This window comes from Xenopus tropicalis, chromosome 6, assembly GCF_000004195.4.
Source record: "Xenopus tropicalis strain Nigerian chromosome 6, UCB_Xtro_10.0, whole genome shotgun sequence".
Taxonomy (NCBI): Eukaryota; Metazoa; Chordata; class Amphibia; order Anura; family Pipidae; genus Xenopus; species Xenopus tropicalis.
In genome coordinates this window covers 7,184,206-7,211,298 of record NC_030682.2, presented here as the reverse complement: position 1 = coordinate 7,211,298, position 27,093 = coordinate 7,184,206, and the positions used below count along the sequence as shown (strand labels likewise).

Below are 27,093 nucleotides of genomic sequence, written 5' to 3'. Positions count from 1 at the left end.
CCCTAAGCCACGCCTACTTTTAAAGGAGCCCACCTACTAACAACCCGTTTGTCTCCCCCCCCCCCCCCCCCCTCAGGCCTCTGGAGTGGATCCTTCCGACATTCCGGATGACGGGAAGCTCGTGGGTTTTGCGCAGCTCAGTATCAGCTAAGCGGCCATGTTGGCGCCGGCCCAGCCCTTCTCTCGGCCCAAAGGAACCACTACTGCCAAAGAATGAATTCCGGCTTTTTTTGGAGCTGTACCGACACGTATTCTTTTTAATTTCTCTAGCGCAGTGCGGGGGGGGTCCCTGGGGCCCCCGGGGCTTCGTATCCAGCGACCGCGGCTCTGCACGCCACGAAATTATCATTCGTTTTTGTTTATTTTTGTTTGTTTTTTTAAAAATTCATGTGAAACGTGCTTGTTTAACCTTTTCAATGCCAGCGGCCTCAGCGCGACGGCGCGTTGGGGTCCCACCCACCTCGAGGCGCCGTTCTGCCGACGCCGGTTCTGTTGCGTTTGCCTTATCGGAGTATACTACTGAGTAGCAAACGGGGGGGGAGGGGCGGGTTCTACCACTCTGAGGTTGGAAAAGGCAAAAAGAGCAGCACATTCTGTTGGGATCTGATTTTTATTGGCTTTAATTTAAAAAGAGGAGAGTCTAAATAATAATAATAAAAAAAAAAGAAAAAAAAATTTCGTTGAGTTTGTCGTGAATGAGAAAAATCCATAGTTTCCTACTGAGCCATAGAACATGGCTGCCCCCCCCCCCTCGGGGCGGATCAGAGGCGTGGCCACGCATGCGTAGGCCCTCCCCCCTATTGGGATAATAAGTAGTGGGAGGGTTCTGCTACTGACGGAGGCCCAGTCTGTTTCTCCTGCAATAACTCAGATGTTATTTAATGGCTTTCTGACCCGAGGAGACGGAACCGGTCCGACTGCAGAAGAATGGATCACAGTCTGTGGTTCCCTCATAGCAACAGAGTTGCCGGGGATGGAGCTTGAGACGAAATAACCTTAATGGCTGACTTGGGTTCAAAGTCCCGGCTCCCAGTAGGTTACATGGGGTGACGGTTTTGTTTATTCACCTCATAATCACCTTATTTAAGGAGAAATCGGCCAGAAATGCTGTATTTTATATACTGAGGGTCCGACTCCGGGGGCAGCCGTGTATATATATATATATATATATATATAATTCCCAACAACTCCCACCCAGCAAATTCCTCTGTAAGTGAATAATGAGAAGTTAAAGGGCAAGTAACCCCCGATTTGCTGAGGATACAGGTTCGTTAGGCACAAGTTGTTACTCTGGACCAGTTATCATTTTGGGGAAAATAAGTTCAGAGGTCTCTTCTAATAAATCCAGCTTGAAGGGCCGCACTGCATTAAACCAGTCTCTTCTGCATCAGCTTCTATGGCCCCTATATTGGAGCTCCCTATAGATCCTCTCAGGTCCCTGTCTGGGTTTCACATGAGGGGTGGGCGTGTCCTAACAGTCCCTGCCAGAAGCACAGTAGGAGGGGGAGAGCCAATCACAGCCCTGCACTCACACAAACACAGACAGGCTTCAGTTCCCTATCAGGTCAGCCTAGCTGCTGATTGGTTCCTATCCTACAGTGCCGCCGCCCCCCTGCACAGCCTGGGAAAGGAGGCAGCAGGAAGTGGAACAGATGGGTGGGGCTAGTGGGGTTTTGGGAGAAATTTTCAATAAATCAGCCCAAAAAATGACTTTTTAAAGCCCATTCCTTCTGTATTTAGATGAGTACAATTCATTGGCCCAATACTGTTTTTCATGTCCCCTTTACGGCCCCTCTGTTGGGAATCAGCCTGGCAACTCCCACACAATCTACAGAAACGGGTGAATACATTCTGACAAATATTTATAAAGGAAATACAAGAAATATATGTAGTACTTGCCCTTTAAATTCAGATTAGCCGTCAGGGGGACGTGTGTGACTGGGGTTGGGCGGGGCCAGGCGTAAAGTCTCCCTGCCCCTCCCCCCCCCCCCAGTAATGAGCAGCAAGTGAGAGTTTGACCCCAGTGTCACAGGGACGCTGAGTCTGCAGGTCTGTAGCCCAAACAGAACGGAGTCACCGGGAGTAACCCCACGGCCTGGAATGTAGGGCAGAGAAAGGGTTAATTATAAGTATCATATACAGGGAACTCTGAGTATCACTCCTGTATTATAAGGGATAATGTACCCCCTACTGTAAATGATAAGGATATTAGCAGTCACTGAGGGGTTCTGTGCCCATATAAAGGCACAAGGCTGCAGGCTGAGTTATACAGGGAACTCTGAGTATCACTCATGTATTATAAGGGATAATGTACCCCCTACTGTAAATGATAAGGATATTAGCAGTCACTGAGGGGTTCTGTGCCCCCCATATAAAGGCACAAGGCTGCAGGCTGAGTTATACAGGGAACTCTGAGTATCACTCATGTATTATAAGGGATAATGTACCCCCTACTGTAAATGATAAGGATATTACTTACAGGTTATACACAATATACATTTATTACACAAGGGATAAATAAAGGGTAAGTATGCCGCGCTGGTATCTCAGGGATCACTTATCCCGCCAGTTCCTCCTATTGGATGGAGAGTGTGGCTGTGAATGGATCACAGGGAGGCCGGGAGTTGTTACCCACAATGCCCGGTGTCGCCTCATCTCCGGAGTGAGAAATAAAGCAAAACACAAGGAGGGACCTGAGGGTGTTTGGGGCCAGGGAAGGCGACAGCGCAGGGCGACAGTCACAACAGGGCAGAGTCCAATCAAAGTGCTGGGAATCAACAGGAGAGAAAGTTAAAGGGAAAGTAGGAGTCTGACTGTGGGACAAACCAACACAGAGGGGGGGGAATGGGAATAAATGCGCCCCATCTCCCCCCCCCCCCCCCCCCCCCCCCGCAATACAACTCACTCACTCCTATAGACTCTCTGCACTGCTGGTTCTGACTCACAGGAATGACCATCCCATCCTGTTAAAGGGGAACTAAGCCAATGTGTTATTTATCCCACAATCCCGAGAGTCATTAGGAAGCAATGGGAATATCTGGGAGTGCAGGTGGGGGTTAGACTTTGCCTTTGGGTTTAAACATTAATTGGCCGCTGCCCGGGCTCCTCTGGGCGACTCGCAGGCACACCGCTATGGCTGATTTTGCAGAAATCCTAAAAAATGTGGGTGAATTTGGAAGATTCCAGAAACAGTTGGTGGTGGTTCTGTCCCTGCTGAGCTTCCTCAACGCCTTCCACATGTTCAGCCAAGTGTTCATGGAGATCCCCGTGCCCCACCGCTGCGACAGCCGCTGGATCCTTCTCATTAACCCTAACCTGACCGAGGCGGAGCGGCTGAACTACACCATCCCCAGGGACGGGCGGGGGCAGTACGAGCAGTGCCTCATGTACTCGCCGGTGCAGTGGGACATGGAGTCCATTGAGAAGTTTGGGCTGAACAGCACCGGCCCGTGCCAGGATGGGTGGGAGTACGACACGTCGGAGCAGAAATCCACTCTGGTCACTCAGGTGGGTGGGAATGTGGGACTTGGGGGCACGTGGGTCCTGTGGGTTATTGGGGCGCAGATTCCTCCTACCCACCATGTGCCAGCTCCTACCCACTAGCTATGTGCCAGCTCCTACCCGCTAGCTATGTGCCAGCTCCTACCCACTATGTGCCAGCTCCTACCCGCTAGCTATGTGCCAGCTCCTACCCACTAGCTATGTGCCAGCTCCTACCCACTATGTGCCAGCTCCTACCTACTATGTGCCAGCTCCTACCCACTAGCTATGTGCCAGCTCCTACCCACTAGCTATGTGCCAGCTCCTACCTGCTAGCAATGTGCCAGCTCCTACCCACTAGCTATGTGCCAGCTCCTACCCACTATGTGCCAGCTCCTACCCACTAGCTATGTGCCAGCTCATTCCCACTATGTGTCAGCTCCTACTCACTAGCTATGTGCCAGCTCCTACCCACTATGTGCCTGCTCCTACCCGCTAGCTATGTGCCAGCTCCTACCCACTATGTGCCAGCTCCTACCCACTATGTGCCAGCTCCTACCCACTAGCTATGTGCCAGCTCCTAACCACTATGTGCCAGCTCCTACCCGCTAGTTATGTGCCAGATCCTACCCACTAGCTATGTGCCACCTCCTACCCACTAGCTATGTGCCAGCTCCTTCCCACTATGTGCCAGCTCCTACTCACTAGCTATGTGCCAGCTCCTACCCACTATGTGCCAGCTCCTACCTGCTAGTTATGTGCCAGATCCTACCCACTAGCTATGTGCCAGCTCCTACCCGCTAGCTATGTGCCAGCTCCTACCCACTAGCTATGTGCCAGCTATCCATCAGCGCCCATTCCTTGCCTACTCTTCCACTGCTGCTTCCCTTAACAACACACTGGTCTGGGAGTCACAATAGTCCCTGGCACAGACTGGGAGTCAATATAGTCCCTGGCACAGACTGGGAGTCAATATAGTCCCTGGCACAGACTGGGAGTCAAAATAGTCCCTGGCACAGACTGGGAGTCAAAATAGTCCCTGGCACAGACTGGGAGTCAAAATAGTCCCTGGCACAGACTGGGAGTCAAAATAGTCCCTGGCACAGACTGGGAGTCAAAATAGTCCCTGGCACAGACTGGGAGTCAATATAGTCCCTGGCAAAGACTGGGAGTCACAATAGTCCCTGGCACAGACTGGGGGCCAATATAGTCCCTGGCACAGACTGGGAGTCAAAATAGTCCCTGGCACAGACTGGGAGTCAATATAGTCCCTGGCACAGACTGGGAGTCAAAATAGTCCCTGGCACAGACTGGGAGTCAATATAGTCCCTGGCACAGACTGGGAGCCAATATAGTCCCTGGCACAGACTGGGAGTCAATATAGTCCCTGGCACAGACTGGGAGTCAATATAGTCTCTGGCACAGACTGGGAGTCAATATAGTCCCTGGGAAAGGGCCGGGGCTGCTGCTGCCATAACAGAAGTTAAGAAACTCACCTCAGACGGCAGCGCCGGGCAGTTTCCAGGGGCAAAAAGCCATTACTGGTAACATAAAGAGCTGCAATTCCAATGTTTGAATCTGAATGTTGCCTCTAGCGGATAGAGGGTTATTGCACTAGTGATGTGGCATCAACTTGGCCACCCCAGGCAGTTAGGACCCCAGAGGCGGCGATGAAAAGGGCATCTGACGCCTCTGATCTCTTTCCTGAGCAGAACAACATCAGAACACTTCTCTGTTTTCCTTCTGACGTTATATCTCTCTGACTGTACAGTTACAGGGCTTGGCCAGCAGGTGGTGCTGTTGGTACATTCATTACATTGCCAGATAATTAAAACTGAATAGCTCCAAAACTAAAAAAAAATAATAATAAGGTAAATGGCAAAAGTAAGTGGTATCAGCGTATGCCAGGCAGTGCCAGCTGTCGGCGTATGCCAGGCAGTGCCAGCTATCAGTATATGCCAGGCAGTGCCAGCTGTCAGTGTATGCCAGGCAGTGCCAGCTATCAGTATATGCCAGGCAGTGCCAGCTATCAGTATATGCCAGGCAGTGCCAGCTATCAGTGTATGCCAGGCAGTGCCAGCTATCAGTATATGCCAGGCAGTGCCAGCTGTCAGTGTATGCCAGGCAGTGCCAGCTGTCAGTGTATGCCAGGCAGTGCCAGCTATGCCATTGTGCCCGCACTAATGAGCGTTGTTTCCCCCAGTTTGACCTGGTGTGCCACAGGAGGGAGCAGACGGGCATCTCCCAGTCCGTATACATGTCGGGGCTGCTGATTGGGGCGCTGCTGTTTGGGCCTTTGGGCGACAGGTAAGGAAAGTAAAGGGGAAATTTTGTCAGGTTATTTAAAGTTTAAACACATTTCTGGGGGTTTTGGGGTCCTGTTTTATGATATGAAGGTGAAATTGCCCTTTTGTTTAGTTTATTAGTTACAGTTGTATCTCAGTGCAGGGGGTGTTTATTCTGGGCTCTGCTAAAAGCGACTTATTTAATTAAGTTTGAGAAACTTTGTATCTTTTTGGGGTTCAGTGCAGGAGATGAAAGGGAAATGAGGGACTTTTCAGTAAGAATCCGGGACTGGGGCAGTAGAGCTGGGGCCACAGGGCCGCCCAGCCAGTTGGATCCAGTTTTAATTGCAGGTACCGGTGCTGAAGCGGCCGGTGCATCTGTCTAATTTAACCCTTTGTTCTAAGGATCGGCCGGCGCCCGGTTATATTGCTGTCGATGCTCCTGCAGTTGGTCTTTGGGCTCTCGGCGGCGTTCGCCCCCCATTTCTACGTTTACACGGCCTTTCGCTGGGTCGTCGGAACCTCCATGTCTGGGCTCATGATAAACAACCTCGTTCTAGGTAAATATTGGGGAACAATACGCCCGGAATGATTTCGGTGCCGCAGAACCCAGAATCTATGGTTCTGACATGGATGTACCAGCAGATTCTATTGAACCCAGGGTCGGACTGGGGGGTGCAGGGCCCCCCTAACCCCCCCGCGCAGGGCCCCCCTAACCCCCCGAAGGGTCCCCCACCCGACGGCTTCCCCTGAGCGCCCGTAAGTTTAACGTGTCAGGGAAGGAAAGGTCGGGCAGGGGGAGCGCTGGCAAGGGTCGGGTCTGGCCCAGTCCAACCCTAATTGAACCCAATTTCATAAAGGCGCCCAAGTGCCAGTGCCCCCCCCAGGAATGGGCCCTCGGGTGCCTATAGGGTAAGTTCTCTGCATGAATACACAAGTACAGGAGCGGCCATATTGCTCCCCATGTTCATGCTCATGTTCGGGGCGTTATGTAGTTCTACAGCAGTAGAGGGGTTATTTATTCTAACTGCCCCACCCCTCCCTCATACTGGGGCACCCCCACCCTGTGTTTCAGGTGCTGAATGGGTGGGCTCGTCGCGGCGGGCTTGCGCTACCATTACAGCCCACGTCTGCTTTGCGGTCGGACTCATGGCTCTGGCCGGGGTGTCTTATGGGATTCGCAACTGGCGGCTCCTGCAAATAGTGAGCTCCGCCCCCACCGCCCTGCTCTTTTTCTACATCTGGTGAGTGTTTACTTTGTGCCAAGGAAATATCCAGCCCCCCCCCACTTACTCACTGGCTCCCCCCTTGGTGGCTGGGAGAAAGAAAATGAACTGACAGTTATGTCCCATATGCCTGCCCTCAAGTCACTGATTGGTTACTGACTGCTAACAGCTTAGAGAGCTAAAAGTAGTGTTCTGGCTATTATGTTAGACACCTGCCCCCTCCAGCCTTTATAGATTACATTTTTGTAATCATTTTTTATTTTGCCCAGTTTCATTTTTACACTGAACTGTTCCTTTAAAGGAAAACTATAACGCGACAAAGGTTAGAAATTCTGTACATTATGTGGGTTCGGTACCAGCCCAATCTCCCCCCAGATCTGTGCCCCTGAATTTGCCCCAGCAGCCCCCCATGCACAGAGGGGCAGTAGTCAGTTCTACTCCAGCTAGGACTCCATTGCCCACAATGCTTCACAGGTGTATAAGTGACAGACAGGCAAGGCATTGTGGGAAGTGGAGTCTCGGCTGCAGAGCTGACTATTGATACACAGAGTATTGCAGGAAATAAAGGTAAAGACAAGAACTGCCTGCACCCCAATCTCAGCCTGTGACCCCCCTTGGGGTGGGGGAGCCCCGAGATACAGTGCCGGCCCCCAGTGCGTTACGGAATGGTCTCTCTCACAGGGTCCTGCCCGAGTCTGCCCGGTGGCTTCTCACAAAAGGAAAGAAAGAAAAAGCCGTAAAACTTCTCAAAAAAGCTGCAGCGATGAATAAAAAGGAAATCCCAGAGGATCTCCTGTTCCAGGTATTATCTATACTCGCTACTGATAGTGCCCCCAGCTCCATGCCCCGCCCAGCTCCATGCCCCGCCCAGCTCCATCCCCGCCCAGCTCCATGCCCCGCCCAGCTCCATGTGTCCAGCTCCATCCCTGCCCAGCTCCATGCCCCGCCCAGCTCCATCCCCGCCCAGCTCCATGCCCCGCCCAGCTCTATGTGTCCAGCTCCATCCCCGCCCAGCTCCATGCCCCGCCCAGCTCTATGTGTCCAGCTCCATGCCCCTCCGATATCCATGCCCCACCCAGCTCCATGCCCCTCCGATATCCATGCCCCACCCAGCTCCATGCCCCTCTGATATCCATGCCCCGCCCAGCTCCGTGTCCAGCTCCATGCCCCTCCGATATCCATGCCCACCCAGCTCCATGCCCCTCCGATATCCATGCCCACCCAGCTCCATGCCCCTCCGATATCCATGCCCCACCCAGCTCCAAGTGTCCAGCTCCATGCCCCTCCGATATCCATGCCCCACCCAGCTCCATGCCCCACCCAGCTCCATGTGTCCAGCTCCATGCCCCACCCAGCTCCATGTGTCCAGCTCTATGCCCCGCCCAGCTCCATGTGTCCAGCTTCATGCCCCCCAGCTTCATGCCCCCCAGCTCCATGCCCCATCCAGCTCCATGTGTCCAGCTCCATGCCCCTCCCAGCTCCATGCCCCGCCCAGCTCTATGTGTCCAGCTCCATGCCCCTCCGATATCCATGCCCCACCCAGCTCCATGCCCCTCCGATATCCATGCCCCACCCAGCTCCATGCCCCTCTGATATCCATGCCCCGCCCAGCTCCGTGTCCAGCTCCATGCCCCTCCGATATCCATGCCCCACCCAGCTCCATGCCCCTCCGATATCCATGCCCCACCCAGCTCCATGCCCCTCCGATATCCATGCCCCACCCAGCTCCATGTGTCCAGCTCCATGCCCCTCCGATATCCATGCCCCACCCAGCTCCATGCCCCACCCAGCTCCATGTGTCCAGCTCCATGCCCCGCCCAGCTCCATGTGTCCAGCTTCATGCCCCCCCAGCTTCATGCCCCCCAGCTCCATGCCCCATCCAGCTCCATGTGTCCAGCTCCATGCCCCTCCCAGCTCCATGCGCCCAACTCTATGCCCCACCCAGCTGCAGGCACACAACTCCATGTGCCAAGCTCCATGCACCCACAAGTCCATGACTGCAAGGTGGGGGCTAATTTGGATTAGTCACTTGTACCATCCAAAAATATATTTGTCAAACAGTCCTGTACCTATAACTTGTCCCATTTCCCTTAATTAATTTGCTTGCTGCTCTCTGTACCATCTCTAGTTTTTCTTAATGCTTATAGTATGTGGGTCGTTCTGTCTGGCGCTGCCATTCTTACTACGGCTTACTGGGCTTTGTTTGTAGTTCAATGAAGAGAAAAGCCCTAAATCTGGAAACATGATAGACCTCTTCCGGAACAAGACCCTCAGAAAGCTGACACTGGTCATGTGTTTGGTATGGTAAGTTCTAATTTGCCCTGGCAGCATAAGGATTCCCCTGTACTAAGCACAATTCAGCAGGAACAGCCCCCTAAGTTTGCTCATAGCCTGTACAGAGAGATACCATAAAACTGTGGCACATAGGGATTCCCCTGTACTAAGCACAATTCAGCAGGAACAGCCCCCTAAGTTTGCTCATAGCCTGTACAGAGAGATCCCATAAAACTATGGCACATAGGGATTCCCCTGTACTAAGCACAATTCAGCAGGAACAGCCCCCTAAGTTTGCTCATAGCCTGTACAGAGAGATACCATAAAACTATGGCACATAGGGATTCCCCTGTACTAAGCACAATTCAGCAGGAACAGCCCCCTAAGTTTGCTCATAGCCTGTACAGAGAGATACCATAAAACTATGGCACATAGGGATTTCCCTGTACTAAGCACAATTCAGCAGGAACAGCCCCCTAACTTTGTAAATCCAGCATATTAATTATTGGGGTTTCAGGTTTGTGAATAGCCTCGTCTATTACGGCTTGAGCCTGAACGTGGGCAGTTTTGGGCTGGATATCTACCTCACTCAGCTGGTTTTTGGAGCTGTGGAAATCCCCGCCCGTATCGGCGCCATGTTCGCGGTGCAGCTGTTCGGAAGGAAGCCGAGTCAGATGTTCTGTTTGTTCCTGGGTGGAACCGTTTGCCTGATCATTACCGCGATACCGAGGAGTAAGTTGTTTCAGTTCTGATTGGGGTTTCATAGAGAACAATAGAAACTCTTGCTGTATATTTAATGGAGAAGGAAAGGTACAAACTCAGAAAGGTCTGTGTAAATACAGCCATAAGAACTCACAGAAACAGAGTCCTCTGTCAAAAGAAACAGGATTTCTTGTCTCCTTTTGTGTAAACATGTTCTTCTGTGTCAGACTTCCTCTCTCAGAAACAGCCTGTGGGAGCTTCTAGTGCTCTTTATTCGGGTATGGTAAAGCTTTCTGCAGGTCATTTAGTATCACTGGCAGAGTAAATCCAAATACTGGGTGCCAGATGGAGATAAGGTCCCCTCAGCCCCCCAGTATCAGCCCGTTATTCTGTATTTGCCCCCCAGTATCAGCCCGTTATTCTGTATTTGCCCCCCAGTATCAGCCCCTGTTGTTCTGTATTTGCCCCCCAGTACCAGCCCCTGTTGTTCTGTATTTTCCCCCCAGTATCAGCCCGTTATTCTGTATTTGCCCCCCAGTATCAGCCCCTGTTGTTCTGTATTTGCCCCCCAGTACCAGCCCCTGATGTTCTCTATTTGCCCCCCAGTATCAGCCCCTGTTGTTCTGTATTTGCCCCCCAGTACCAGCCCCTGATGTTCTCTATTTGCCCCCCAGTATCAGCCCCTGTTGTTCTGTATTTGCCCCCCAGTATCAGTCCCTGTTGTTCTGTATTTGCCCCCCAGTATCAGCCCCTGTTGTTCTGTATTTGCCCCCCAGTATCAGCCCCTCTTGTTCTGTATTTGCCCCCCAGTATCAGCCCCTGTTGTTCTGTATTTGCCCCAAAGTATCAGCCCCTGTTGTTCTGTATTTGCCCCCAGTATCAGCCCCTGTTGTTCTGTATTTGCCCCCCAGTATCAGCCCCTGTTGTTCTGTATTTGCCCCCCAGTATCAGCCCCCTGTTGTTCTGTATTTGCCCCCCAGTATCAGCCCCTCTTGTTCTGTATTTGCCCCCCAGTATCAGCCCCTGTTGTTCTGTATTTGCCCCAAAGTATCAGCCCCTGTTGTTCTGTATTTGCCCCCCAGTATCAGCCCCTGTTGTTCTGTATTTGCCCCCCAGTATCAGCCCCTGTTGTTCTGTATTTGCCCCCCAGTATCAGCCCCTCTTGTTCTGTATTTGCCCCCCAGTATCAGCCCCTCTTGTTCTGTATTTGCCCCCCAGTATCAGCCCCTGTTGTTCTGTATTTGCCCCAAAGTATCAGCCCCTGTTGTTCTGTATTTGCCCCCCCAGTATCAGCCCCTGTTGTTCTGTATTTGCCCCCCAGTATCAGCCCCTCTTGTTCTGTATTTGCCCCCCAGTATCAGCCCCTGTTGTTCTGTATTTGCCCCAAAGTATCAGCCCCTGTTGTTCTGTATTTGCCCCCCAGTATCAGCCCCTGTTGTTCTGTATTTGCCCCCCAGTATCAGCCCCTGTTGTTCTGTATTTGCCCCCCAGTATCAGCCCCTGTTGTTCTGTATTTGCCCCAGGGGATGCCCTACCCCTCATTTCTCACCCTCTTTCCCTTCAGACTTGCCCATTGCCATCACCATTTTGGCAGTGATTGGGAAATTCTCCATTGCTTCTTCCTTTTCCATTTGTTATATCTACGCAGCGGAGGTTTTCCCCACCGTCATACGGTAAGGATCTCAGTGATATTATTTATTTCTCTATTCCCGGTTCAGCCGCAGTCGGGGGAATCACTGTTCTATTGGAACCTCTTGGCCCAGAATGCACTCTGCTGGGGTCCTGGGAGGCAGAAAGAAGGGGGGGTTGCTTGGGTGGGATCTGGCCAATAGAGTCTTATTATTCTGTGCCCCCCCTTGCAGGCAGAATGGAGTGGGCCTGGCCTCCATGGCGGCACGGGTAGCTGGCATCACTGCCCCCCTTATCAGCCTTCTGGATAAATACCACGCGGCGATACCCATGGCAATCTATGGGAGTGGGCCCATTATCGGGGGCATCCTCTGCTTCCTACTGCCAGAAACACGCAACAAGGACCTTCAGGATCACACGCAACAGGACGAACCAATAAAGAGGTACGGGGGGGTGCAGATACCATTATTGTACTGGGGGTCTCTTAGTTTGAGCCATTGGGGTCATGTGATCCAAGGCTGGGCTCATTGGCTCCTTGAACTCTATTGGTCTGCATGGGAGGTGTCTATGGGTAGTATGTAGAATGGGTGATTCCATTGTATGACATAAGAGAGATGATGACATAAGCTGGCGTGATGTCATTTCCCAGGCCCTGCCCATATGGTCATTCGGGGTAACAGTAAGGGAGGCAGCTCCGCCTATTGCTGGGCGCCCAGTAGTAGAGGCCAGTGGGCAATTTCAGGGCGTGTTTATGAAACATACTGAGGAAGGGCAGAGATGGGGGTTCAGGGGGGATGTGGGGGGGCAGGTATTTCCTGGTAGGAGGGATCTCATTACCATGTATAGGATAAATGCCCCGCCCCCTTGGGGTGCCTGCCCTGCACACTAACACCCTTTCCCACTGTCATTAGCTCTAACACCCTGCCGGGGGAGCGCCTCATAAACGGAGTGGATCACAAGCCGGAGAGGGACCCCATTGCACCCAAGAGCACCCGCCTGTGAGACCAATCAGATGGAACTTGCCGATTACTTTACGGGAATATGAAATATTTATTTTGTTAGCGGTTTCCCTGTATAAATGCTGAATCTGCTCCCCGGCGGCTCCGCCAGGATCCAACATGGAGGCCCAACTCATACACGGCCCCTGCAATTCCTCCGTGGGAAACCCCTAGGGCCTGCGCTGTGGGTACATATATTTCTGTACAATTTGGGGGAGGCAGGGGGTGAATAGGGAGTTTACAGATAGACCCCTATTCCTGCCCCCCCCCCCCCGGCTGCGACTCCCAATGGGCTGATGTTCTGACCAGATCAGTGGAGAAGTTCTAGAACATTCCTTTTCTTCTAAAGAGATTCTGTTGGGTCAGAAAACAAATACATCTCTGTTTCAAGGAAACGTTCCGGCCTTTTGCCTACACCCCTGATTGGCCTCTGCTCACCATGTGATACGGGTTATACAGTGACCCCCACTCATGTTTATAACAATAAAATCAATAAAATGTCTATTTCCATATGTTTTTCTGCAAGGTCATATACAGTGAGAGTGGGAACCTAAATGGCTGACGTTCCCCTTTAAAGGGGAACTAAGCGCGTTTCATTTATGGGCACTCGGGGAGGACGTTGGGTGGAGGACCCTGGAGGGGTTGGTTAGGGGACACGGCCGGCAGGGGCACCTGCTGGGCCCCTTGGGCGGGAGCCACGGTGGGCCCTGCACCCCCCAGTCCGACCCTGCCCACAATCCCCTGCTGCACACGTGATGTCAATAAGGAAAGGAACATCCCAGTGCAATGCATTGTGGGTGATGTAGTTCCTGCATGCTGTCTGTAAGCTGTGGGGAAGTGGTTACAATTTGCAACATCAGTGTTTTAGTCCCTCCTCCCCTGCCAGGATTTCAAATGAAGCAGAAACCCATGTAAATGGGATTTTATTGGAGCTCTTTGGGATTAGTTCCCAGAATTCCTTGTGTCTAATACACCCTTACAGCAGCCTCCCGGGACATGAAACCCAGACTGTGTTGCTGGGGTCCCCCTAGTCCTGCCCTGAGGAGCTTGGGGAAGAACATACGTATTCAGGGAATATGCACACTAACAATGCTGATACACAATGCATTTTATTTTCCTTATTTTTTGGTTCCTAAAATGCTATGGACCCTGTCGATATGTACGGAGTTAGAAAAGGTGAGAAATGAGTGTGTTGGTTGTGGCAGTGTGAAATGAATCCACTGAAAATGTGAAGTAGTTGTCATATGTTAAAGTGGCCACTAGAGGGCGAAGTGTGGTTTTAGTACAGTAGTTAATGGGAGTGGCCACCAGGGGGAAGCAGAAGAAGAATTGAAGAAGGAGGAGATTCCCCTGCCGAAACCTGAAAGGCACAGGTTACAGAGCAGATAAGAGATAAGCTTTGTAGAATACAATGGTGTTTTATCTTTTATCTGCTATGTGCCTGTGCCTTTTCTCTTTTGAATGGCTGACCCCTTGGCAACTGGCCAACATAGTGATTGGCCATCAGCAGCACCCGTACCCATATAATGTGTATGCGCCCGTGTAATGTCTATGCGCCTGTGTAATGTCACGGGCGCATAGACATTACACGGGCGCATAGACATTACACGGGCGCATAGACATTACGCGGGCGCATAGACATTACGCGGGCGCATAAACAGTACGCGGGCGCATAAACATTACGCGGGCGCATAAACATTACACGGGCGCATAAACAGTACACGGGCGCATAGACATTACACGGGCGCATAAACAGTACACGGGCGCATAAACAGTACACGGGCGCATAAACAGTACACGGGCGCATAAACATTACACGGGCGCATAAACAGTACACGGGCGCATAGACATTACACGGGCGCATAGACATTACACGGGCGCATAGGGTAGGAGTAAGGATACACAGGGTGGGGAGTAAGGATACACAGGGTGGGGAGTAAGGATACACAGGGTGGGGAGTAAGGATACACAGGGTGGGGAGTAAGGATACACAGGGTGGGGAGTAAGGATACACAGGGTGGGGAGTAAGGATACACAGGGTGGGGAGTAACGATACACAGGGTGGGGAGTAAGGATACACAGGGTGGGGAGTAAGGATACACAGGGTGGGGAGTAAGGATACACAGGGTGGGGAGTAAGGATACACAGGGTGGGAGTAAGGATACACAGGGTGGGGAGTAACGATACACAGGGTGGGGAGTAACGATACACAGGGTGGGGAGTAAGGATACACAGGGTGGGGAGTAAGGATACACAGGGTGGGGAGTAAGGATACACAGGGTGGGGAGTAACGATACACAGGGTGGGGAGTAAGGATACACAGGGTGGGGAGTAACGATACACAGGGTGGGGAGTAAGGATACCCAGAGGCATGAATAGGGGAGAGTGCTGGGTTACAGCCCCCCCCCCAATACCTGGGATTAAAGGGGAGGTCGGCCCAACTTAGGTGTCATATTGTCTGAGGTCTCTGTCTCCTGTCAGTCCCCCCCCCCCCCCCATCATTCTCTCTGTGTAACGTGAGAACCCAAAACACTATCAGCTCCTGGTTCCCTCGGTGATATTAACCCTGTCACTTCCAGCACGGAATGGCGCTACTCCCGGGTACCCCCCTCCCCTTATACAGCAGGGAATGGCGCTACTCCCAGGTACCCCCTCCCCTTATACAGCAGGGAATGGCGCTACTCCCGGGTACCCCCCTCCCCTTATACAGCAGGGAATGGCGCTACTCCCGGGTACCCCCTCCCCTTATACAGCAGGGAATGGCGCTACTCCCGGGTACCCCCTCCCCTTATACAGCAGGGAATGGCGCTACTCCCAGGTACCCCCCCCTCCCCTTATACAGCAGGAATGGCGCTACTCCCAGGTACCCCCCCTCCCCCTTATACAGCAGGGAATGGCGCTACTCCCGGGTACCCCCTCCCCTTATACAGCAGGGAATGGCGCTACTCCCGGGTACCCCCCCTCCCCTTATACAGCAGGGGAATGGCGCTACTCCCAGGTACCCCCCCTCCCCTTATACAGGCAGGGAATGGCCGCTACTCCCAGGTACCCCCCCTCCCCTTATACAGCACGGAATGGCGCTACTCCCGGGTACCCCCCTCCCCTGTATACAGCAGGGAATGGCGCTACTCCCAGGTACCCCCTCCCCTTATACAGCAGGGAATGGCGCTACTCCCAGGTACCCCCCTCCCCTATATACAGCAGGGAATGGCGCTACTCCCGGGTACCCCCTCCCCTTATACAGCAGGGAATGGCGCTACTCCCAGGTACCCCCCCTCCCCTTATACAGCAGGGAATGGCGCTACTCCCAGGTACCCCCCTCCCCTTATACAGCAGGGAATGGCACTACTCCCGGGTACCCCCCCTCCCCTTATACAGCAGGGAATGGCGCTACTCCCAGGTACCCCCTCCCCTTATACAGCAGGGAATGGCGCTACTCCCAGGTACCCCCCCTCCCCTTATACAGCAGGGAATGGCACTACTCCCAGGTACCCCCTCCCCTTATACAGCAGGGAATGGCGCTACTCCCAGGTACCCCCCCTCCCCTTATACAGCAGGGAATGGCGCTACTCCCAGGTACCCCCCCTCCCCTTATACAGCAGGGAATGGCGCTACTCCCAGGTACCCCCCCTCCCCTTATACAGCAGGGAATGGCGCTACTCCCAGGTACCCCCTCCCCTTATACAGCAGGGAATGGCGCTACTCCCAGGTACCCCCCCTCCCCTTATACAGCAGGGAATGGCGCTACTCCCAGGTACCCCCTCCCCTTATACAGCAGGGAATGGCGCTACTCCCAGGTACCCCCCCTCCCCTTATACAGCAGGGAATGGCGCTACTCCCAGGTACCCCCCCTCCCCTTATACAGCAGGGAATGGCGCTACTCCCAGGTACCCCCCCTCCCCTTATACAGCAGGGAATGGCGCTACTCCCAGGTACCCCCCCTCCCCTTATACAGCAGGAATGGCGCTACTCCCAGGTACCCCCCCTCCCCTTATACAGCAGGGAATGGCGCTACTCCCAGGTACCCCCCCTCCCCTTATACAGCAGGAATGGCGCTACTCCCAGGTACCCCCTCCCCTTATACAGCAGGGAATGGCGCTACTCCCAGGTACCCCCTCCCCTTATACAGCAGGGAATGGCGCTACTCCCAGGTACCCCCCTCCCCTTATACAGCAGGGAATGGCGCTACTCCCAGGTACCCCCTCCCCTTATACAGCAGGGAATGGCGCTACTCCCAGGTACCCCCCTCCCCTTATACAGCAGGGAATGGCGCTACTCCCAGGTACCCCCCCTCCCCTTATACAGCAGGGAATGGCGCTACTCCCGGGTACCCCCCCTCCCCTTATACAGCAGGGAATGGCGCTACTCCCAGGTACCCCCCTCCCCTTATACAGCAGGGAATGGCGCTACTCCCGGGTACCCCTCCCCTTATACAGCAGGGAATGGCGCTACTCCCGGGTACCCCCCCTCCCCTTATACAGCAGGGAATGGCGCTACTCCCAGGTACCCCCCTCCCCTTATACAGCAGGGAATGGCGCTACTCCCAGGTACCCCCTCCCCTTATACAGCAGGGAATGGCGCTACTCCCAGGTACCCCCCCTCCCCTTATACAGCAGGGAATGGCGCTACTCCCAGGTACCCCCCCTCCCCTTATACAGCAGGGAATGGCGCTACTCCCAGGTACCCCCTCCCCTTATACAGCAGGGAATGGCGCTACTCCCAGGTACCCCCCCCTCCCCTTATACAGCAGGGAATGGCGCTACTCCCAGGTACCCCCCTCCCCTTATACAGCAGGGAATGGCGCTACTCCCAGGTACCCCCCTCCCTATACAGCAGGGAATGGCGCTACTCCCAGGTACCCCCCCTCCCCTTATACAGCAGGGAATGGCGCTACTCCCAGTACCCCCCCTCCCCTTATACAGCAGGGAATGGCGCTACTCCCAGGTACCCCCCCTCCCCTTATACAGCAGGGAATGGCGCTACTCCCAGGTACCCCCCCTCCCCTTATACAGCAGGAATGGCGCTACTCCCAGGTACCCCCCCTCCCCTTATACAGCAGGGAATGGCGCTACTCCCAGGTACCCCCTCCCCTTATACAGCAGGGAATGGCGCTACTCCCGGGGACTGTGCAGAATGGACAGACACTAAACAAGGAGGAACATATAGGAAGAACTCTAGAACATAAGCAATCTAGAGTCTAACACAGTTCAGCACACAGAGAGTGCTCTAGAACACATTACAGAGGGGAAGCAGGCAGTGGGAATGGCTCTGGGAAGCAGTGAAACAGCATCTGTGCAATTGGTCAGTTGTACAAACCCCCCAGGCTGATATATTCCATATAATACTCGGTAAGACTCGCTGCCCCAGCAGAACGGCAGTTCCGGAGCATTTTCCCATGAAAGGCCGTGCAGCCCCCGGGCCCCCGCTGCAGGCTGTAAAGCGATAGCCCTGATACTGTGGGTCCAATCTGCTCAGTCATCTCTCCTGCCCCGCCAGGCCCCCAGCCGCCCCTCCCCACGCTGTTAATCATCTATTTGTGCCATTTGCACTATTTCCTCTTTGTTAATCAATTTCTCCAGCACTAATTGCACTAATTGCACTTTCACCAGCGCTTTGTGCCGAGGGTAAATAGCAACGTAGCAGCTAAGGCTGAAGGAAGACTCATGTCTATCTCAAGTCTGACCCTTTGCTCAAACCATTCCTTACTGGGTAAGAAGCACAGCCAGATGTGCCCCCTGGCACCCTAATTACTGCCCAGCACCACCCAGAAACTCCTACTCTCTATATACTACTCAGTATTAATTTGGGGGGGGGTTGGAGCCCGTTCCCCCATACTGCCCTGTCTCTCTGCCCCCCAGGAGGGGCAGTTCTGGGCTGACAGGTTCTTCTAGGGGTGCGACCCTGATATTTACAGTAAATCTGAGCCGCTCCCTCCCGTGCCAGCGCCTTGGGCGAGTGGGTGATGGGCACAGAGTGGCAGGGAGGGCATGGGGATTGGGGGAGTTTATTGAACATTGGCAAAGGGGCAAGATGAATGGCCCGGGGCAGTTATCGCTGGATTATTAAACCTTCTAAACAATGAACTAGTAATGAGACATTTCAGGGCACTGTTGGTGTCTGGGCCTTTGTGCCAATGAGACTGGCACTGAATAAACTATACGGAACTACTAATGGCCGTGTTACTGCATAGTACAGATCAGCAGCAGGAGAAGATGGGGACAGTAGGGCAAGATGGGGACAGTAGGGCAGGATGGAGACAGTAGGGCAAGATGGAGACAGTAGGGCAGGATGGGGACAGTAGGACAGGATGGAGACAGTAGGGCAAGATGGAGACAGTAGGGCAGGATGGAGACAGTAGGGCAAGATGGAGACAGTAGGGCAAGATGGAGACAGTAGGGCAAGATGGGGACAGTAGGGCAAGATGGGGACAGTAGGGCAAGATGGAGACAGTAGGGCAAGATGGAGACAGTAGGGCAAGATGGAGACAGTAGGGCAGGATGGGGACAGTAGGGCAAGATGGAGACAGTAGGGCAAGATGGAGACAGTAGGGCAAGATGGAGACAGTAGGGCAAGATGGAGACAGTAGGGCAAGATGGAGACAGTAGGGCAAGATGGAGACAGTAGGGCAAGATGGAGACAGTAGGGCAGGATGGAGACAGTAGGGCAAGATGGAGACAGTAGGGCAAGATGGAGACAGTAGGGCAAGATGGAGACAGTAGGGCAAGATGGGGACAGTAGGCAGGATGGAGACAGTAGGGCAAGATGGAGACAGTAGGGCAAGATGGAGACAGTAGGGCAGGATGGAGACAGTAGGGCAAGATGGAGACAGTAGGGCAAGATGGAGACAGTAGGGCAAGATGGAGACAGTAGGGCAAGATGGAGACAGTAGGGCAAGATGGAGACAGTAGGGCAGGATGGAGACAGTAGGGCAAGATGGAGACAGTAGGGCAAGATGGAGACAGTAGGGCAGGATGGAGACAGTAGGGCAAGATGGAGACAGTAGGGCAAGATGGAGACAGTAGGGCAAGATGGAGACAGTAGGGCAAGATGGAGACAGTAGGGCAAGATGGAGACAGTAGGGCAGGATGGAGACAGTAGGGCAAGATGGAGACAGTAGGGCAAGATGGAGACAGTAGGGCAAGATGGGGACAGTAGGGCAAGATGGAGACAGTAGGGCAAGATGGAGACAGTAGGCAGGATGGAGACAGTAGGGCAAGATGGAGACAGTAGGGCAGGATGGGGACAGTAGGGCAGGATGGGGACAGTAGGGCAGGATGGGGACAGTAGGGCAAGATGGAGACAGTAGGGCAGGATGGAGACAGTAAGGCAAGAAGGAGACAGTAGGGCAAGATGGAGACAGTAGGGCAAGATGGGGACAGTAGGGCAAGATGGGGACAGTAGGGCAGGATGGAGACAGTAGGGCAGGATGGGGACAGTAGGGCAGGATGGAGACAGTAGGGCAAGATGGAGACAGTAGGGCAGGATGGAGACAGTAGGGCAAGATGGAGACAGTAGGGCAGGATGGAGACAGTAGGGCAAGATGGAGACAGTAGGGCAAGATGGAGACAGTAGGGCAGGATGGGGACAGTAGGGCAGGATGGAGACAGTAGGGCAAGATGGAGACAGTAGGGCAGGATGGAGACAGTAGGGCAAGATGGAGACAGTAGGGCAAGATGGAGACAGTAGGGCAAGATGGAGACAGTAGGGCAGGATGGAGACAGTAGGGCAGGATGGAGACAGTAGGGCAAGATGGAGACAGTAGGGCAGGATGGAGACAGTAGGGCAAGATGGAGACAGTAGGGCAAGATGGAGACAGTAGGGCGGGGACAGTAGGGCAAGATGGGGACAGTAGGGCAAGATGGAGACAGTAGGGCAAGATGGAGACAGTAGGGCAGGATGGAGACAGTAGGGCAAGATGGAGACAGTAGGGCAGGATGGGGACAGTAGGGCAGGATGGGGACAGTAGGGCAGGATGGGGACAGTAGGGCAAGATGGAGACAGTAGGGCAGGATGGAGACAGTAAGGCAAGAAGGAGACAGTAGGGCAAGATGGAGACAGTAGGGCAAGATGGGGACAGTAGGGCAAGATGGGGACAGTAGGGCAGGATGGAGACAGTAGGGCAGGATGGGGACAGTAGGGCAAGATGGAGACAGTAGGGCAAGATGGAGACAGTAGGGCAGGATGGAGACAGTAGGGCAAGATGGAGACAGTAGGGCAAGATGGGGACAGTAGGGCAGGATGGAGACAGTAGGGCAAGATGGAGACAGTAGGGCAGGATGGGGACAGTAGGGCAGGATGGGGACAGTAGGGCAAGATGGGGACAGTAGGGCAAGATGGAGACAGTAGGGCAAGATGGGGACAGTAGGGCAGGATGGAGACAGTAGGGCAAGATGGAGACAGTAGGGCAAGATGGGGACAGTAGGGCAAGATGGAGACAGTAGGGCAAGATGGAGACAGTAGGGCAAGATGGAGACAGTAGGGCAAGATGGGGACAGTAGGGCAGGATGGAGACAGTAGGGCAAGATGGAGACAGTAGGGCAAGATGGGGACAGTAGGGCAAGATGGAGACAGTAGGGCAAGATGGGGACAGTAGGGCAGGAAGGAGACAGTAGGGCAAGATGGGGACAGTAGGGCAAGATGGGGACAGTAGGGCAAGATGGGGACAGTAGGGCAAGATGGAGACAGTAGGGCAAGATGGAGACAGTAGGGCAGGATGGGGACAGTAGGGCAGGAAGGAGACAGTAGGGCAAGATGGGGACAGTAGGGCAAGATGGGGACAGTAGGGCAAGATGGAGACAGTAGGGCAAGATGGGGACAGTAGGGCAAGATGGGGACAGTAGGGCAGGAAGGAGACAGTAGGGCAAGATGGGGACAGTAGGGCAAGATGGAGACAGTAGGGCAAGATGGGGACAGTAGGGCAAGATGGGGACAGTAGGGCAAGATGGGGACAGTAGGGCAGGATGGAGACAGTAAGGCAAGAAGGAGACAGTAGGGCAAGATGGAGACAGTAGGGCAAGATGGGGACAGTAGGGCAAGATGGGGACAGTAGGGCAGGATGGAGACAGTAGGGCAGGATGGGGACAGTAGGGCAAGATGGAGACAGTAGGGCAAGATGGAGACAGTAGGGCAGGATGGAGACAGTAGGGCAAGATGGAGACAGTAGGGCAAGATGGGGACAGTAGGGCAGGATGGAGACAGTAGGGCAAGATGGAGACAGTAGGGCAGGATGGGGACAGTAGGGCAGGATGGGGACAGTAGGGCAAGATGGGGACAGTAGGGCAAGATGGAGACAGTAGGGCAAGATGGGGACAGTAGGGCAGGATGGAGACAGTAGGGCAAGATGGAGACAGTAGGGCAGATGGGGACAGTAGGGCAAGATGGAGACAGTAGGGCAAGATGGAGACAGTAGGGCAAGATGGAGACAGTAGGGCAAGATGGGGACAGTAGGGCAGGATGGAGACAGTAGGGCAAGATGGAGACAGTAGGGCAAGATGGGGACAGTAGGGCAAGATGGAGACAGTAGGGCAAGATGGGGGACAGTAGGGCAGGAAGGAGACAGTAGGGCAAAGATGGGGACAGTAGGGCAAGATGGGGACAGTAGGGCAAGATGGGGACAGTAGGGCAAGATGGGGACAGTAGGGCAAGATGGAGACAGTAGGGCAAGATGGAGACAGTAGGGGCAGGATGGGGACAGTAGGGCAGGAAGGAGACAGTAGGGCAAGATGGGGACAGTAGGGCAAGATGGGGGACAGTAGGGCAAGATGGGGACAGTAGGGCAAGATGGAGACAGTAGGGCAAGATGGGGACAGTAGGGCAAGATGGGGACAGTAGGGCAGGAAGGAGACAGTAGGGCAAGATGGGGACAGTAGGGCAAGATGGAGACAGTAGGGCAAGATGGGGACAGTAGGGCAAGATGGGGACAGTAGGGCAAGATGGAGACAGTAGGGCAGGATGGGGACAGTAGGGCAGGATGGGACAGTAGGGCAGGATGGGGACAGTAGGGCAAGATGGAGACAGTAGGGCAAGATGGGGACAGTAGGGCAAGATGGAGACAGTAGGGCAGGATGGAGACAGTAAGGCAAGAAGGAGACAGTAGGGCAAGATGGAGACAGTAGGGCAAGATGGGGACAGTAGGGCAAGATGGGGACAGTAGGGCAGGAAGGAGACAGTAGGGCAAGATGGGGACAGTAGGGCAAGATGGAGACAGTAGGGCAAGATGGGGACAGTAGGGCAAGATGGGACAGTAGGGCAAGATGGAGACAGTAGGGCAAGATGGAGACAGTAGGGCAAGATGGAGATAGTAGGGCAAGATGGAGACAGTAGGCAAGATGGAGACAGTAGGGCAAGATGGGACAGTAGGGCAAGATGGAGACAGTAGGGCAAGATGGAGACAGTAGGGCAAGATGGGGACAGTAGGGCAAGATGGAGACAGTAGGGCAAGATGGAGACAGTAGGGCAAGATGGGGACAGTAGGGCAAGATGGGGACAGTAGGGCAAGATGGGGACAGTAGGGCAAGATGGAGACAGTAGGGCAAGATGGAGACAGTAGGGCAAGATGGAGACAGTAGGGCAAGATGGAGACAGTAGGGCAAGATAGGGACAGTAGGGCAAGATGGAGACAGTAGGGCAAGATGGAGACAGTAGGGCAAGATGGAGACAGTAGGGCAAGATGGGGACAGTAGGGCAAGATGGAGACAGTAGGGCAAGATGGAGACAGTAGGGCAAGATGGAGACAGTAGGGCAAGATGGAGACAGTAGGGCAAGATGGAGACAGTAGGGCAAGATGGGGACAGTAGGGAAAGATGGAGACAGTAGGGCAAGATGGGGACAGTAGGGAAAGATGGAGACAGTAGGGAAAGATGGAGACAGTAGGGCAAGATGGGGACAGTAGGGAAAGATGGGGACAGTAGGGAAAGATGGAGACAGTAGGGCAGGATGGATGTGTCCTTCTATTGCCATTGCACACCAAGGGGTATATTTATCATGCTGATTGGTTGCCCTGGTAATGCTTCATTCCACTTTTTTACACAGCATAATAAATATACCCCTAAGGTACTGATATTGCCCTATAGTATACACCTTGCCCTACAGCATACCTCTTGCCCTACGGCATACACCTTCTTGCCCTACGGCATACCTCTTGCCCTACGGCATACACCTTTCCCTACAGCATACACCTTGCCCTACGGCATACACCTTGCCCTACGGCATACACCTTGCCCTACGGCATACACCTTGCCCTACGGCATACACCTTGCCCTACGGCATACACCTTGCCCTACGGCATACACCTTTCCCTACGGCATACACCTTGCCCTACGGCATACACCTTGCCCTACGGCATACCTCTTGCCCTACGGCATACACCTTGCACTACGGCATACCTCTTGCCCTACGGCATACCTCTTGCCCTACAGCATACACCTTGCACTACAGCATACCTCTTGCCCTACAGCATACACCTTGCCCTACAGCATACACCTTACCCTACAGAATACACCGTGCCCTATAGCATACACCTTGCCCTACGGCATACACTTTACCCTACAGAATACACTGTGCCCTACAGCATACCTCTTACCCTATAGCATACACCTTGCCCTACAGCATACCTCTTGCTGTATAGTATACACCATGACCTACAGCATACACCTTACCCTACAGAATACACTGTGCCCTACAGCATACCTCTTACCCTATAGCATACACCTTGCCCTACAGCATACCTCTTGCCGTATAGCAGTGCTGTCCAACTGGCGGCCCGTGGGCCGCATGCGGCCCGCGACCCCCCTCTGTGTGGCCCCCCACCTGTCTGGCTGCTTTGATGGCTTACCTTTGAGTAAGCATTAAATGGTATCAGTACTGAGATTAACTGGCCCCCTGCATGGTTCTCACCTCAGATTCAGGCTGTAATCCCCCTGTATTGTTTAAATATGTAATCCCCTGTGTTGTTCACACCTTTTAATCTCTGCATTGTTCCCCCCTGCAGTGTTCACACCTCAGGCTCAGACTGTAATCACTCCCATTGTTCACTTCTTCACACCTCAGACATAGGTACTGTAGGCAGAGTATGGCACATACAGCCAGCATAGGTCAGGTAGAGTATGGCACACACAGGCAGCATAGGTCAGGGAGGGTATGGCACACACAGGAAGGGTAGGACAGGCAGAGTATGGCACACACAGGCAGGGTAGGGCAGGCAGAGTATGGCACACAGAGGCAGGGTAGGGCAGGCAGAGTATGGCACACACAGGCAGGGTAGGGCAGGCAGAGTATGGCACACAGAGGCAGCATAGGGAAGGCAGAGTATGGCACACAGAGGCAGGGTAGGACAGGCAGAGTATGGCACACACAGAAAGCATAGGACGGGCAGAGTGCTGCCTGTGTGTGCCATACTCTGCTTGCCCTATGCTGCTTGTGGGAGGTGAACCTGGCAGGGGTTTGTAGTGGGAGTTTGTTAGCAGTTGGAAATTAAATGGTCCCTAAGGTGTGTAATTATGTACTGGGGGTTGCTCTGCTATCCACAGGGGAGGAGGCGGCATATGGAATTTAAGGGTATATCTTAATATGACATAATTCTTTCACATATTAATGATGGTTGATATCCCCACAGTAAGGACCAAGCATTTGGGATTTTGCTGTGCTACCACCATTGTGATAAAATAGGTGTGGTTTGAAGTGGGTGTGGTTTCAAAAAGGGGAGTGGTCAAAACTGGCTTCCATTAGCGGCCCTCCACCATGTATGCTAGAGAAATTCCGGCCCTCGGCACCGTAGAAGTTGGACAGCACTGCCGTATAGTATACACCGTGCCCTACAGCATATACCTAGCCCTACAGCATACCTCTTGCCCTACAGCATACACCTTGCCCTACAGCATAAACCTTGCACTACAGCACACCTCTTGCACTACAGCACACCTCTTGCACTACAGCACACCTCTTGCACTAAAACATACACCTTGCCCTACGGCATACACCTTACCCTACGGAATACACCGTGCCCTACAGCATACACCTTACCCTACGGAATACACCGTGCCCTACAGCATACCTCTTGCCCTACAGCATGCACCTAATATGTGGCCAGGGGCTAGAGTGCAAGGCGCCACCATGCTGGGGCTATATAAATACAGTATGATGATATGAATGGGCTGGGCAGGGTATCTGTGCCGCCGGAGCTGTGCCATGCCAGGGACAGTAGGATCAGCGCCAATAGTCAATAAAAGACGCTTCTTCCTGTCCCTGAGTTCAAACTCCAAACCTGTCGCACTAGAATCACCGGAATTCCTACACGGGGCTGGGCCTGCGCTAAAGTAAATATCTTGGGGGAAAAGAACAGCATTTAAAAGGGGTTGGTCACCTTTGAGTTAACTTTTAGTATGATGCAGAGAGTGAGATTCTGAGACAATTTGCAATTGGTCTTCATTTTTTATTATTTGTAGTTTTTTTTAATTATTTCAGTTTTTGTTTGGCGTTTCAGCATTCCCATCAGCCCCTGCCCCAGTGAGCTTACAATCTAAGGTCCCTATCCCATTCCCATCAGCCCCTGCCCCAGTGAGCTTACAATCTAAGGTCCCTATCCCATTTCCATCAGTCCCTGCCCCAGGGAGCTTACAATCTAAGGTCCCTATCCCATTTCCATCAGTCCCTGCCCCAGTGAGCTTACAATCTAAGGTCCCTATCACATTCCCATCAGTCCCTGCCCCAGTGGAGCTTACAATCTAAGGTCCCTATCCCATTCCCATCAGTCCCTGCCCCAGTGAGCTTACAATCTAAGGTCCCTATCCCATTCCCATCAGTCCCTGCCCCAGTGAGCTTACAATCTAAGGTCCCTATCCCATTCCCATCAGCCCCTGCCCCAGTGAGCTTACAATCTAAGGTCCCTATCCCATTCCCATCAGCCCCTGCCCCAGTGAGCTTACAATCTAAGGCCCCTATCCCATTCCCATCAGTCCCTACCCCAGTGGAGCTTGCAATCTAAGGTCCCTATCCCATTCCCATCAGTCCCTGCCCCAGTGAGCTTACAATCTAAGGTCCCTATCCCATTCCCATCAGTCCCTGCCCCAGTGAGCTTACAATCTAAGGTCCCTATCCCATTCCCATCAGTCCCTACCCCAGTGGAGCTTACAATCTAAGGTCCCTATCACATTCCCATCAGTCCCTGCCCCAGTGAGCTTACAATCTAAGGTCCCTATCACATTCCCATCAGTCCCTGCCCCAGTGGAGCTTACAATCTAAGGCCCCTATCCCATTCCCATCAATCCCTGCCCCAGTGAGCTTACAATCTAAGGCCCCTATCCCATTCCCATCAGTCCCTGCCCCAGTGAGCTTACAATCTAAGGTCCCTATCACATTCCCATCAGTCCCTACCCCAGTGGAGCTTACAATCTAAGGTCCCTATCCCATTCCCATCAGTCCCTGCCCCAGTGGAGCTTACAATCTAAGGCCCCTATCACATTCCCATCAGTCCCTACCCCAGTGAGCTTACAATCTAAGGTC

At 53.4% G+C, this 27,093-nt stretch overlaps 2 protein-coding genes across 2 annotated transcripts in view; both read left to right on the top strand.

The window, feature by feature from the left end:
- Window positions 1-675, top strand: part of oxsr1 (oxidative stress responsive kinase 1) — a 44,147-nt gene extending 43,472 nt beyond the window's left edge. The window contains exon 18 of the mRNA NM_001001224.2: window positions 77-675. Within this exon, the coding sequence (NP_001001224.1) occupies window positions 77-151 (75 nt within the window). The 3' untranslated portion in view covers window positions 152-675. The remainder of the gene's footprint in view (window positions 1-76) is intronic.
- Window positions 676-2,918: 2,243 nt separating this feature from the next.
- slc22a13 (solute carrier family 22 member 13) lies at window positions 2,919-13,104 on the top strand. The gene is made up of 10 exons (XM_031904480.1): window positions 2,919-3,507; window positions 5,684-5,787; window positions 6,171-6,325; window positions 6,841-7,009; window positions 7,673-7,793; window positions 9,201-9,295; window positions 9,783-9,997; window positions 11,532-11,640; window positions 11,830-12,039; window positions 12,508-13,104. Exons 1-10 carry the CDS (start codon window positions 3,133-3,135, stop codon window positions 12,596-12,598), a joined length of 1,644 nt encoding a protein of 547 aa, XP_031760340.1. The 5' UTR covers window positions 2,919-3,132; the 3' UTR covers window positions 12,599-13,104.
- Window positions 13,105-27,093: the final 13,989 nt, after the last annotated feature.